This window comes from Myotis nattereri, assembly GCF_964212035.1.
Source record: "Myotis nattereri genome assembly, chromosome: 3".
In the NCBI taxonomy this organism is placed as follows: domain Eukaryota; kingdom Metazoa; phylum Chordata; class Mammalia; order Chiroptera; family Vespertilionidae; genus Myotis; species Myotis nattereri.
Window position 1 is genome coordinate 190,301,035 of NC_138077.1, and position 13,818 is coordinate 190,314,852.

A 13,818-nucleotide genomic window follows, 5' to 3' on the forward strand; every position below is an offset into this window, starting at 1 on the left:
TGAACAAATGATGTGGCTGTGCGCCAATAAAACTTTATTCATAAAAATAGGCAGCAGGCTGGATTAGGATCAGGTAGTGTGCTGACTTCCTGTCTCCTGACAAATAAGCATAGTATCTGGCATGGAAAAGGCACATCGAGTTATAAATGTCATTTTTTAAATTCTGTAGAACAGAAAGTGAACAAATAAATGAATCACTGAGACTCGTAAGTATGCAGGTTGGCTATGACAAGCCAGCTTCAGGTTAGCAGCAGGGGCAACAGATGGGAACTTTTCCACTGCCTCTGACTTTCAGAATATCTCGCTTGAAGATACATCACCTGGCATCTCAGGGACTATACCCAAGAAAGGAAAGACACGTTGCGGAGAAAACACTATGCCCCACTTCCTTGCCAGCCTATCTCGGCGTGACAGCTTAGCCATAGGTGCAGTCTCCCAGGAACTAGCTGGGGGCAGCAAGACAGGAACTTGGGTTTATTTTACCAGAAGAAACGTCCAGAGCCACACTGCTGGGCCCAGGAGAGGCCCTGGCAGCAAAGGCCTAGAAAGGCCACGCAAAATCGTCCATGGTGGGGAGGGTGGCACCTGTGCTGGATCCCGGCCCGTGGCCTCACCTGGAAGAGCCAGGGGAAGGCCAGGCCATGCCTTCAGAGGAGCTGCTCCAAGCTGAGCCCGAGGAGGCCACGGCACAGACCCCCGTTAACAGGTGCTGGGTCCCCGGGGCTGCCGGATCCTGGATGCGCGGGGCGGTGCAGAGGAGGCGCCTCTCACACGTACTCCCCACAGTCGGAGATGATCACCTTCTCCTTCGGCTTCCCGTCCTTGCTGCCCTGCGCCTTTGTGGGCGGAACAGAAGAGAAGAGAAGAAATGGGGAGGGAGGGTGAAGATTAAAGGGGCTCAGGGACACCCATCCCCCCATTCCCAGGCTGAGCAGAGCAGCCTCTTCCTCGAGCAGCTGGCCCCCATCCAGGCCACAGGGCGCCGTTCCGCTGTCCCACAGGCTGTGCACCGAGGCCTGGGCAGCACCCACCTCGATCTGCCGCAAGACATCCAGGCCTTCCGTGACCTCCCCGAACACCACGTGCTTGCCGTCCAGCCAGTCCGTCTTGTCACACGTCAGGAAGAACTGGGAGCCGTTGGTGTTCGGGCCGGAGTTGGCCATGGAGAGCAGGCCTGGGGGAGAACGAGCAGTCAGTCCCTCCACCCGGCTCCCTCAGCCAGGCCCATGCTGGGACAGACAGACCATGCGATGTCTTTCTTCCCCTCAACTGATGGCAGTGCAACGGTGAACAGGGTTTCAATCACTTTATACGGATTTAACCCTCCATTCATTCAACAAACACTTCGTCTACTTTACAACCAGACCCCTGCTGAGCCTGGGGACACGGTCCCAGCTCCGGGGGAGCTCAGTCTAGTGAAAAAGCATCACGAAAAGAGCTGTGCCGACAGCCATGACAGAGTGAGGCCAGGGACACAGACACCTGTGCAGGGACCGGATGCAGAGGCAGCCACACAGGGACCGTGTGTGTGTGTGCATGTGCATGTGCAGGTGTGTGTGATGTATGCTGCTGCACGATCACGGAAGGCTCTCTGGAGGAGGGGCCATCTGAGTGTGTCTAAGAGGCCCAGGTCTGTGGGCTGAGGGCGTGCGGCAGGAGGCGCTGCAGCTGGTGCGTGGTGGTGAGAAAGCCGCTCTTCCCGCTGGGCCTCGGCACGGCACCCCGTGGATGGACCACGTCCCACTCCACTCTCAGTGCAGAGCAGGGTGTCGCACACCTAACAGACCAGCCTGCGAATGTTTTAAATATTCAAGTACTTATTGTGTGTTTCTGATGTGTCAGCCGCTTTCCAGACACAGTGGTGAAAAGAAGGCCCGCTCTAGCCAGGCGAACCCTTTCCCCTATTCACTAGCAGGGTCTTCTCCAGTCCCAACCCCTGGCCAGAACCACAGCGACATCCCATCCCGCACAGGCGTCCTGCCAGGCCCGGGCCCCTCAGCAACCCCCTAATCAGGTCCCACCTGGTCCCGTGTGCTTGAGGATGAAGTTCTCATCATCGAACTTCCTCCCGTAGATGGACTTGCCCCCGGTGCCGTTGTGGTTGGTGAAATCGCCGCCCTGGCACATGAACTGGGGGATGATGCGGTGGAAGCTGCTCCCCTTGAAGCCAAAGCCCTTCTCATGGGTGCACAGGCAACGGAAATTCTCTGGGGTTGAGACAGGAAAAGGTGCTCAGGTTAAAACACAAGCAAATAAAACCCCCTTGTTACTAGACTGAAAACTCTATTTTTAAAAATTTTCACTCTGTTTTGTGATACTGACATCTTAAAGGACAACAGGGGATTCTACCAAAGAGGGAGGAGTACATGCATTCTAGCTCCACTCCACTCTAAACCGTTGGTAATTTTTAAAAAGAAAAACCAAACAGGATCTTAGAAGAAAACAGAGGGACAAATCTTTGTGACTTTGGATTTGGCAATTGTTTCTTAAATACGACATCAAAAGCACTGATAAAAGAAAAAATATATAAATTAGACATATTCAAAATTAAAAACTTATATGCATCAAAGGACACTCTTAAGAGTGAAAAGGCCATTCATAGAATGGGAGAAAATATCTGCAAATCCTATCTGGTAGGGGTTTAATATTCAGTATCTATAACTAATTCCTACAACTCAACAAAAGACTGGAATAGACATTTCTCCAAAGAGGATATACAAATAGCCAATAAAGCACATGAAAAGATGCTCAACATTAGTCATCAGGGAAATGTAGATCAAAACCATAATGAGGTTGCCTGGCCGGTGTGGCTCAGTGGTTGAACATTGGCCTATGAACCAGGAGGTCATGGTTCGATTCCCGGTTAGGGCACATGTCCAGGTTGCAGGCTCAATCCCCAGTAGGGGGTGTGCATGAGGGAGCCCATCAATGATTCTCTCTCATCACTGATATTTCTATCTCTCTCTCCTTTTCCACTCCTCTCTGAAATCAATAAATAAATATAAATATAAATAAATAAATATATATGTGTGTGTGTGTGTGTGTGTGTATATATATATATACACATATATATTTTAACCCGCATGATATATATATATATATATATATATATACATATATATTTTAACCCGCGGGATGGGTAAATATATATATACATATATATTTTTATATATATATATATATATGTGTGTGTGTGTATGTATATATATATATATTTTAAACCATAATGAATCCTAGCCAGTTTGCTTTAGTGGATAGAAAGTCGGCCTATGGACAGAAGGGTCCTGGGTTCAATTCCAGTCAAGGGCACGTAATCAGCTGCAGGCTCCTCCCTGGCCCAGGCCCTGGTCAGGGCGCGTACAGGAAGCAACTAATCAATGTGTTTCTCTCACATCGATGTTTCTGTCTTTCCCTCTTTCTTCCACTCTCTCTAAAATCAATGGGAAAATATCCTCAGGTGAGGATTAAAAACAAAAAACAAAACCATAATGAGACCCCACTTTTCATCTACTAGGATGGCTGTGATAAACAAAAATAACAAATGTTGGCGAGGATGTGGGGGAACTGGAATCCTTATACACTGCTGGTGAAATGTAAATGGTGCAGCTGCTACAGAAGACAGCTTGAAGTGCCTCAAAAAGTTAAACATAATATTACCTTATGACCCAGCATTTCTACTCTTACGTTTATACCCAAAAGAACTGAAAACAAGGATTTAAACACGTATGTTATTATGAATGTTTATACCAGCATTATTCACAATAGCCAGAAAGTGAAAGCAATGTTCAAGTGTCCGTCAGCAAATGAATGGATAAACAGAATGTGGTCAGCAAATGAATGGATAAACAGAATGTGGTCTAGCCACACGATGGCATATTGTTTGGTCATAAAAATGAATGAAGTATTGATCTGTGCTATGACCCAGATGACATTTGAAAATGTTATGCTCAGTGAAATAAGCCAGACATAAAGGACAACTACTATGTGATTCTATTTATATAAAATATCTCGGGTAGGCAAATGCAGAAAGAAAGTAGATTAGAGGTTTCCAGGAGCTGGGGAGTAATATACAGGAGCGATATACAGATGTATTATAGAATCATTAACTCGAAACTTATTACATGCATGACATAACCTCAGGGTGCTATAAAAAAGAACATTAGAAAGTTAGAGAGAGAAATGAGAGAAACCAGAGGGGACAAAAGCAAAGAAAATAATTCGAGGAAATATTCCCAAGCCAAAGGATAAACAGACTGTGCTGACTGACAAGTGTGGGATGCAGAACAATTCTCCCCAAGGATGCCTGTGCCCCAGTCGCTGGAACCTGAGATATGCTAGGGCAGAGGCACTCTGCATGGGACTGAGGTTACGGACTGAGATGGGAGAGCAGCCTGGTGGGCCTAATAAATCGTGAGCCTATGACCGAAGCTTTCCCAGCTGAAGTCATGAAGAAAGAAACACCAAAAGCTCAACGTGAGGCTGATCCCCCACTGCTGGCTCTGCAGGTGGAGCAAGGGGCCGCCAGCCTCTAGAAGCCGGAACAGCCCCAGCGACAGCCCGCTGGGAAAGGGGCACTTCTGTCCTCCAGACGCAGGACACTAAATTCTGCCAACAACCTGATGTCCCTGGGAACAGCTCCTCCCCTAAGACTTCAGTAAGGAAGGCAGCAACCTGGCTGCCACCTTCATTTAGCCCAATGAGACCCACGCCGGATTCTGTAAGGCAATACTTTGGTGTTCTTGTAAGCTGCCAAGTCTGTGCTAAGTTGTTGCAGCAGCAAAAGAAACCTAATACAGTAGGACTCACAAAAAAGTCAGCATGACAGATAAAAGGAAATAATTCCGAAAGCACATCGTTTCTGAGTACAGGATAAACAGACCCTCCAAGGCGCTAGACCAGCATTATCGAACAGTTATTCAGCACCTGGCTAGTGTAATTTAATTTAAATGGTCACATGTGGCTAGCGGCCTCCACATTGAACAGCATAGCTTTAGATAGAAAAAAGAAAAAAAGAGGTTTGTACAAAGGACCAAGCGTCAGAATGGCATTAGCCTTCTCTAGAATCCTACACCTACCTATCAATCAAGTGGGAAGGCACATTTTTTCAGACGTCAGTCTCCAAGAAGTTACCTCCCAAGTGCTTTTCTGCAGAAGCTGCAAAAGTATGTCCTCTACTGAGACGAGGGAGTGACCAAAGAAGAAGACAATCAAGGTGGCAACGTAAGAGATGACGGGAGACCCCAGGACAGTAGCTGTGAGAAGGCCTGGAAGGCAGCCCGCCCGGGCGAGAGCAGCCACCAGGCTCAAGGCGGAGCTACTATGAGAAAGCGAAACTGACAGAGTATCTGATGTGTTTGAACATGACGAGCGATTTATAAAGGCAGGAGAATCTGGGACAGAATCAGGAAGAAATGCATAGAAGGCTAAGCAAATGAGAAAGCAAGACAATTATGAATTCCGGGAAAAACAAAATGCTATGTATAAAAGAAGTTATCACAGTTTGATGCTTGCTTACATAGTTAAAATAACCTAAGACCTAACCAAAATTATGGTAACTATACAAGGAAGACAAAGAGATAGGAAAGATGATTTTATTTTATTTTCATTTTTAAATATGTTTTCATTGATTTTAGAGAGGAAAGGAGGAGAGAGAGAAAAAAACACACACATCGATGTGAGAAACATTGATAGGTTGCCTCCCATATGTGCCCTGACTGGGCTTCGAACCCACCACCTTTTGGTGTATGGGGCGATGCTCCAACCAACTGAGCAACCTGGCTAGGGCTATGTTTACTTATATATATATTTTTAAAGTATTACAAAATAGTAAACCAGCACTTATAAGCTTCAAAAACGCTACTCACACTACCTGTTACTAGATTTCTGGATCTACTACTCAGGTCGGAAACAATGTCAAGGGCACCCGAACTGAGGCCCCAGAGAACCTGGGGAGGGCTCACTGCCCAGCCAGCAGCTTCCTACAGTCCCGACCGGAGCCTGCTCACCTGCCGTCATGGGAACGACGTCTGAGCGCAGGAGTATCTGGATGCGGCCGGCGGGCTTGTTCCCAATCTTGATGTCCATGTACACCTGCGGGTTCGACCGGGCCTTTTTGGCAGTGGGCTCTCCCTGGGTCGAGAAGAAACCACTGGGTTAGAGAGAACTCCCTGAGCAGGGCAGCGAGCAGTCTTCTGCATACACACCCAGAACCCAAGTGCAGGGAGCAGGCTGGAGTGAGGTGCCGACAGGGGAGGCCTGGGCCCGCTGGGGCTGCAGGAGGCAGAGGCCATGGCCAGCACGGAGTTGGACATCAGTGACAGGAGACCTCCACCCACAGGCACGTTATCTCATCACACTGGGCCTCAGACAGAGGCTTGCTTCACCCTCCCTGAAGTCACGTATAACACTGTTCTGGCCCAACACAACTCTCAACACCTTCAAACACCAGCTCCAGCCCACTCACCTCACTCCAGTCAAACAGACCCTTTTATGTAGCACCATCCCCTCCTTCTATGCTTGGTTATGTGCAGCCAAAGGCCGGCTACCGAGGAAGCAAGGAGGGCAGCCCTCTGGCTTGGGCCTAAGTGCTCAGAGACAATGGAAGAGGTGGAGGGGGCCTTGCCTTATCCCCAAGTTGACAAAGCTAAGCAGAGGACACGGAGACATTTAACACAGCCATCATATCTGCTCCAAAGAGAGAAGTCAAAGATTCATAATGTGTCTGTGGTTCAGTTTAACCAATGTACTGAAAATACTATTTCTATCATTTGCTGCTAACAACAGCAGTAGCGGCAAATACTCACATGCTCACTTGCCACGTACAGAATACTATTCTAAACGTCTTATGTATTAGCTCATTTAATCCTCAGAACCACCCTAGGTCGGGACCACTACTATCCCCATTTTATAGATGGGGAAACCGAGGCACAGTGAAATTCAGTCACTTGCCCAAGATCACAGAGGTGGTAAGCAGTACAACTGGAATTCAAACCTAAGCACTCACATAACCCACCCAGTCCATGCTCTTAATCACATCACCCCACCTGATATTGTTATTAACAAGATGCATAATACAAGGCCCCTATCCTCACAGTTTGCTGCTTAGAAAGAGAAAGGCAACAAGCACTTGAGTAGCCTGTACAAAAGCAGAGACATAGCGGGAAACACAAAGCCTGGCGTTACCATGTGGGGACTGCAGTGTGTGTGTGTGGGGGGGGGGGGGGCAGGGGCAAGAACTTGGAGAGTCCCTCTTGGCCTTTATCTCGTGGGACAGGTGATGGGGAGTCAGAAAAGATATTAGTAGGAGAGTCAGATGATGGGTCTTGTGCTTTAAAAAGATCATTCTAGATCCGTCTTTAGGAAAGACTGGAGGAGAGCAAGATTCTAGCCAGAAGACTAGTTAGGGAGCTACTGTGATTATCCAAATGAGATGAGAGGCTAAATCAGGATGATGGAACAATCAGGGAGGGGGATTCAAGGGAGACTTAAGAGAAAAACTAGCAGAATGTGATGATATGTTGTCTCTATTTTAAAGAGGGGTCTAGATGATCTAGGGTTATTGCACTGGCGGCAAGGGCCATTCATATGCTCTGCTTTGTATCCAAATTTCTGGCCTGGGTCAACGTTTGGATGGATGGTGGCATGTTAACAAGCTTGAGAATACAGGAAGAGCAGGACAGAGAAGGGAGAGCACCGTTCCGGCAATCTGAAGCTGTCTGTGCACTTCGCAGCACAATGTCTAAAGCTCAACACTAGAAACAGACGGGGAGTCAGCAGCACCAGAGAGGCTGCGAAAATCAGACTGGCTGCCACTATTTTGGCCAAAAGAGAGCGATGCCATGAGCCAAGAAAGAAGCAACATTCAAGAGGGAGGAAAGGCCTGAGAAGCAATGATCAGAGAGAGAGGTATGCTGAGAACCAGGAGCAAGTGCCTAGGCAGGTTTCTGAGGGAGCGAGAGCCTCAGACCTGTGTAGAGGCTGCAGGGGTGGTACCACTACCGTCCTCACTCTCCTGTGTCAGGACAGGACCAGGAATACCGTGGACCTGTCGGAGGAGGAGGGCTGACCAGGAGGAGCACTCACTACCCTTCCTCACGGGGGGCAGGGGGGCCTTCCTCATCGTCAGCTGCCAATCACAAATCAGTACCTAAACTGAGCTAAGAAGCTGACAAGTTCATTGCCCAGAGCACAAGGATGAGGCTTAAAGCCTCTCCCGGTAGTTCCCTCAATAGTGCCTTCACCGAAGTACTAGAGGTCCCTTTCGTCCTCTCTACTTGTGAATGTGTATTTTCAAGTTTCCGTAAAACTTTAAAAGAAGGCTCCTGTGGAAGCACCGGCCTCCCCTCCAGAAGCGTGCCTTCTTCTCACCTCCTGCGCTTCTGCTTTGGGGGGCTCCGACCCCTCTTCCTCTTTATTCTCTTCCAGAGTCTTCCCAGAGAACTTCTTCAACCAGTCATCATCTGACCAAACTGAAGGGAAGGAATCAAACAAATGTCACGACAGTCAAGCTCATCCTAGCCGGTTTGGCTCAGTGGGTAGAGTGCCAGCTCATAGACTGAAGGGTCCCAGGTTCGATTCCAGTCAAGAGCACGTACCTCGGTTGCAGGCTTGATCCCTGGCCCTGATTGGGGCACATGCAACCAATGTGTCTCGCTCACATTGATGTATCTCTCTGTCTCTCCCCTTCCCTTCCACTCTAAAATCAATAAAAAATATCTTCGGGAGAGGATTAACAACAAGAGATATCCCAGCTATGAGCCCACTGCGAAGTAGCTGCTTTGGTGGGCAAAGTGGAACATACTCTGTGGCCCTCTCAGCCACAGATTCCGCCTGGGGAACTCCCAAGGTAAGACAAGTTCCCACTGGGAGTGTCAGCCCTGAGGCCCAGTGCTCAGCAGGGCTAAGGGACAAAGCCATGTCAAAGGGAAAAGTGTAGTCTTGCTAGTTCTGCCCTTGGTGGAACACCCCAGGAACGAGAAAACTGGGGAAGAGAAGGGAGCAGGCCGGGTTTCTCCATAATGGCAACAATTACCCTGAGAAGCTCAAACTCTTCTTATTCCCCACAAAGGTGGCGCATGCCCTTCAGCTACTCCTGTTCACCAGAAGTGCACTCAGCACCCATTTCCAGGTAACGGATAAAAACGCACTAGGGCCACACTGGAGGACGTGATGGGGAACCTGTAGTGGCCCCCCTCACCTGGTCTGGAAGAGCCTTCCTTAATCCTCATTGGTTTGGCCAAATTGACACGAATCGTCCGTCCAAAGAGTTCAGATTCATTCTGAAAAGATGGACAATTCAGCTGCTTAAACTCTGTTAGGGTGAAAGAGTCAGACAGGTTTCCATGTGCTTCAGATCTTTGAGGCATGCTCCAATCTGTTCTCCCCGAACCCCTGAGCTCCTACCAGCAAGCTCTGCACCCACCGCAAAGCAGCCCTTGGGTTGCAGGAAGATGTCTCCCTGGAGCCAGCCCACATCTCCTTCCTTGCAACGCCAGCAAAAAACTGTGCTACCAACAGTAACTCCGGGCTCAGAGTTATGAGTGTAAATGTGGTTTCCAAGTACCTGAGTTCACCTTCAAATGTCAAGATCAGCTTTGAAATGGGGAGAAATGATGTCTGATAACTGAGGAATATGTTCGCCGAACGGGTAACAGAGACCAGGAATAAAGGAGAACCTTACTATCCAAAAGATAATTGGTACCAGGAAAGGACACTTAATGTGAGTCCATTTAGAGCAGTGAAGAAAATTTTTATGGTAAAAAGTAAAGAAAAAAAGGTTTGACTTGGACTTGAATGTGATGAAACTAAAAATAATGAAAATAGCCGAAACCAGTTTGGCATAGTGGATAGAGTGTTGGCTTGCGGACTGAAGGGTCCCAGGTTCGATTCCGGTCGGGGGCATGTACCTTGGTTGCGGGCGCATCCCCAGTGGGGAGTGTGCAGGAGGCAGCTGGTCGATGTTTCTCTCTCATCGATGTTTCTAACTCTCTGTCTCTCTCCTTTCCTCTCTGTAAAAACTCAATAAAATATATTTAAAAAAAAAAAATAATGAAAATAAATTTCTTATAGTTCAAATTCAGGTTTAACTATGCATGGATTTGAAGAACACATATGCAGCGGGTGCTGATTAATTTGCAGTATACTTTCCAACAAAATTCTAAACCACAGTATGATAGGACACCTTTGCACTGCATATCTGACATTAAAAGCACAGGGATCTCAAAGAGCGCACAAAAACTCAAGAACTTCATCATTTTCCCCAAGGACCTCTCCAGGACATTCAAATCATTTGCATTAGTAGCACACCCTGTCATTATCCTTATTGAATTTCTCTGATCAATTGCTAACTGGTCTAACGCTTCATGGAATCCTGCCTCTTTTGCAAAATATGCAACTTCACTGTGCAATCAGATTGCATAGTGTCTGCAATTTATTACCCTGGACATGGGGTAGTCAGTGAGAGATTGGCCAATAAGGATGATTAGTATTTATATTATTGTTAATGGGGAAGATATTTGAGTGAGGATTAATCTTATAAGTGATTAATTCACAGTGAATATTTGTATGATGACAGTTTTTACTTTCCCATGCAACCTTGTAACTTTGGAGGTTCAGCAAACCAATATATAAACAAGGAGCCCTCTGTGCCACCAAAACCAACTTCAGTAAGAGTGAAGACTCCCGGCCATACCATGTTGTCGATGGCTGCTGCAGCATCCTGTCAAGAAAGGACAAAGTACAAGTTTAGCTTCTTGTGGTGTCTAAACATGTACTCAGTAGCAAAAATAACCCCCACAAAAAAATCACAACAGGATAAAGTCACCCCTCTAGTCCCTGCCTAGGTCACATGTGTGTCTGACAAAGAGCGCTTCCTGGCTGACTTTGGAGCTGGTGGTGCAGCCATTTGCCACCTCATGGAAGGCATAAGAAATAACCACCAAGCGCTGGCAGGCGAGGAGGCTCAGTGAGCGGGGCGGCAGGAGCTCTGCAGAGCAAGAGGGGGGACCTGGCTGGTCTGCAGTGTTAACCACAGTCTACGATTTGATTAAGTGAGGGAAGTGTTTCTTCAGACAGCACTTCTTGTCCGCTGGAAGCATCAGCATGAGGCCCAGAAACCTAACCAAAAGGAGCACAGCTCCCTCTGTAATCAGTAATAACACGAAGATGAAACAGAGGTTTGCGAATTTTCTCACCTCTGCCAACTCAAATTCAACAAAAGCAAATCCTCGGTGCTTTTCTGAAAAAAGGAAAAACAAAAACAAGTAATTACCTTTAGGGCAAGGGGAAGATGATCACAAGGAAAGTGAAGCCAGTTACAAGCCATATCCAGACATCAGAAATTCTACCCAACCCCTATTTCAGAAGAAATCTCATTCTTTAATTTTTCCTAGTTTAAACATTTCAAGCTATATTACACGTTGTTTTTTAGTGAACATAGCTCAGTAATGAACTATACTTTTAATCTTTAAAATAAGCATTCCAATTTTTCTACCAAAGACAAATTAAAACCTTAACCTTTGCATGCAAGGCAACTAGAAAAATGAAGCCATTTACTAGTAAACTATTCATTCCAACTATATATTTTGAGCATCAACTGTACATAAAGCATGAACCGGGATAAGGACACTCATTCTTTATCCTCAGGAAAATGCTGATCTATCTAGAAAAGACAAGCATAGCAGGGTTAATTTAATTGACCAACTAACTTTAGAGAATCAATAGAGCCTTATTGTTTTTTACAGATAAAGATCCCAGGCCCAGAGAATTTAAAGACCTTGCTTAACAACCATGCAGAGTTGATGATAGAGCTGGCGTAAAACTCCAATCTTAGAAATGACAAGAAAGGTAAAATAGAAAACTGAACTGTAACTGTGGTATCTATTAAAGGGAAACTTACCCAGGTGCACAGAGGCCAGGCCCCCATTGTTGGGGTGAGGATGCCCTGTTTATAGCACAACTGCCAAGATGGGAGCAGCTGTGGTGGGGTCCCCAGTAGATATTTTGAAACAACATTCAGGTCCACTTTGAGCCCATGTAGCTCAAAATCTATGTTCCTACCGGGTTACTGAAAATTGTTTTATCTCAAATCCAATAGATGGGACTCTGCAGAGTTATGTTACAGTTCACAACCACAAGCCTCAAAACATTCCTTCTGCCATCAAGATCACTGCCATGCTACCCTGCTGAGGCACCCTCCAGAACTTTCCTACATACCAACCATACCATATACTGTGACAGGACTTAAAAAATTTTTTAAGTTATTTTCTCAGTAGGATTCTGACCATAAGAGACACTAAAAGGACTCACCTGTTTCATAATCCAGAGGAATCTGAATATCTGTGATATCTCCAAAAGGAATAAAAGCAGCATGAAGAACTTTGTCATCCACCTCCTCTGCAAGTCCACCTGCAAAGAAGCCAAGGGCCTTCTGAGCCACTGAACTTTATTCTCTTGAGATGTCCCTGCAGCCCAGGTAGCATCCAGTCCTTTGGGTACATAAGTACTCCTCTCAACTGCTCTGTCACCCACACTTATAAATCACACTGCTCTCTTCACCCTCTTGCAGGCCCTCACCGAGTCCCAGAATTATTGCAATAGTGTCTTAATTGATTTTCCTCTCCTCCACGGAGTCAACTGGACAGATCCTGGGAATGTGCAGATTTTAACCCATCGATTCCCTGCTTAAACTCCTTCAAAGGTTCCCTACTGTCCTCAGGATAAAGTACAAACTCTTCAGCAGGCTTTTCGTAACTGGAGCCCTCCCCACCTCTTCAGCTGTTTCCCCTCTGCTTCCCCAACTCTCGGGGTTCCCTAAAATGACCCACTTGCTCACAAGTGTAAGGCGATTTCACACTTTTGGGCTTTTGCTCCTGCTTCTCCCTTTCAGCAAATACACTTGCCCCTATTTTGACCACCTGGCTGAAACCGGATCATCAGCGCCAGCATCACGGCATCTTGGAAGTTAGCTCTCACCTCTCCAGACGGAGGGACCATTGCTCCCCGCACCCAGACCCATGCCATCGATGTCCGTCCCCACCAAAGCACCCACCAAACTGTGCTACTGAAGTTATTCTCACTTCGACCTGGCTAGTCTGAGGACCCCTTCCTTGGGGGCCTGGGTTGAGCCCACGTTGCAAGCGAAAGTTGGTCAAATGAATGGGCGCGAGCATCTGGAGGCCCATAATATTCCTCTACCAAACCTCCGGGTCCAGGAGGTAGAGGGGTACCTGTTAGGGGTTAGCGGGTTTGGAAGGGAACCAGAAAGGTCTTGACGCCTCGGGCTAACACCTGAAGCAAAGCAGTACCACCATAGACCCTCCTAGACAGCTACTCGCCGCCCCCCGCGTCTGGTCCCGCGCCCAGACCCCGCCGGGTGCCCGCGGCTGCTCACCCACGTACAGCACACGCTTGGTAGTGGCCATCTTGCTCCCGCGCTCTTCCTCCGGAAGCCGGCGCCCGGCCCGCCCCCTCCCCAGGCCCCGCCCCTCCGCTCGGCCCCGCCCCGCGTCTTGGGGCTCGCAGGCCCCGCCCACTCCGAGCGGCCCGATCCCGCCCACTCCGCGCGGCCGGTGCTGCCTCCGGCTCCCGGGAAAGGTCTGGCGCCGTGGGAGGTGCCCCGGGTGGGAGAAGCTGCGTGGTCCGGGTGCGCCGGGTGCTCAGTGCAGCTGGAAACAATCCTGGGCCCAACCCGTCCGAGTCCGCAAATAATTAACTACAAATACACTACGGTCCGCGGGCCACCCCTGGACAACCTGCAAGCTAGGACTGGTTTTTACATTTTCAAATACTTGAGAAAAACATTAAAACAAGAATAGCTCG

At 47.8% G+C, this 13,818-nt stretch overlaps 1 protein-coding gene across 1 annotated transcript; it reads right to left on the minus strand.

The window, feature by feature from the left end:
• On the minus strand, positions 1-13,441 carry PPIE (peptidylprolyl isomerase E). Its single transcript, XM_081085880.1, has 10 exons — positions 13,391-13,441; positions 12,307-12,405; positions 11,193-11,236; positions 10,691-10,717; positions 9,197-9,278; positions 8,368-8,468; positions 6,006-6,129; positions 2,022-2,207; positions 1,032-1,174; positions 1-836 (listed from the first exon to the last, which is right to left on the minus strand). Exons 1-10 carry the CDS (start codon positions 13,419-13,421, stop codon positions 768-770), a joined length of 906 nt encoding a protein of 301 aa, XP_080942006.1. The 5' UTR covers positions 13,422-13,441; the 3' UTR covers positions 1-767.
• Positions 13,442-13,818: the final 377 nt, after the last annotated feature.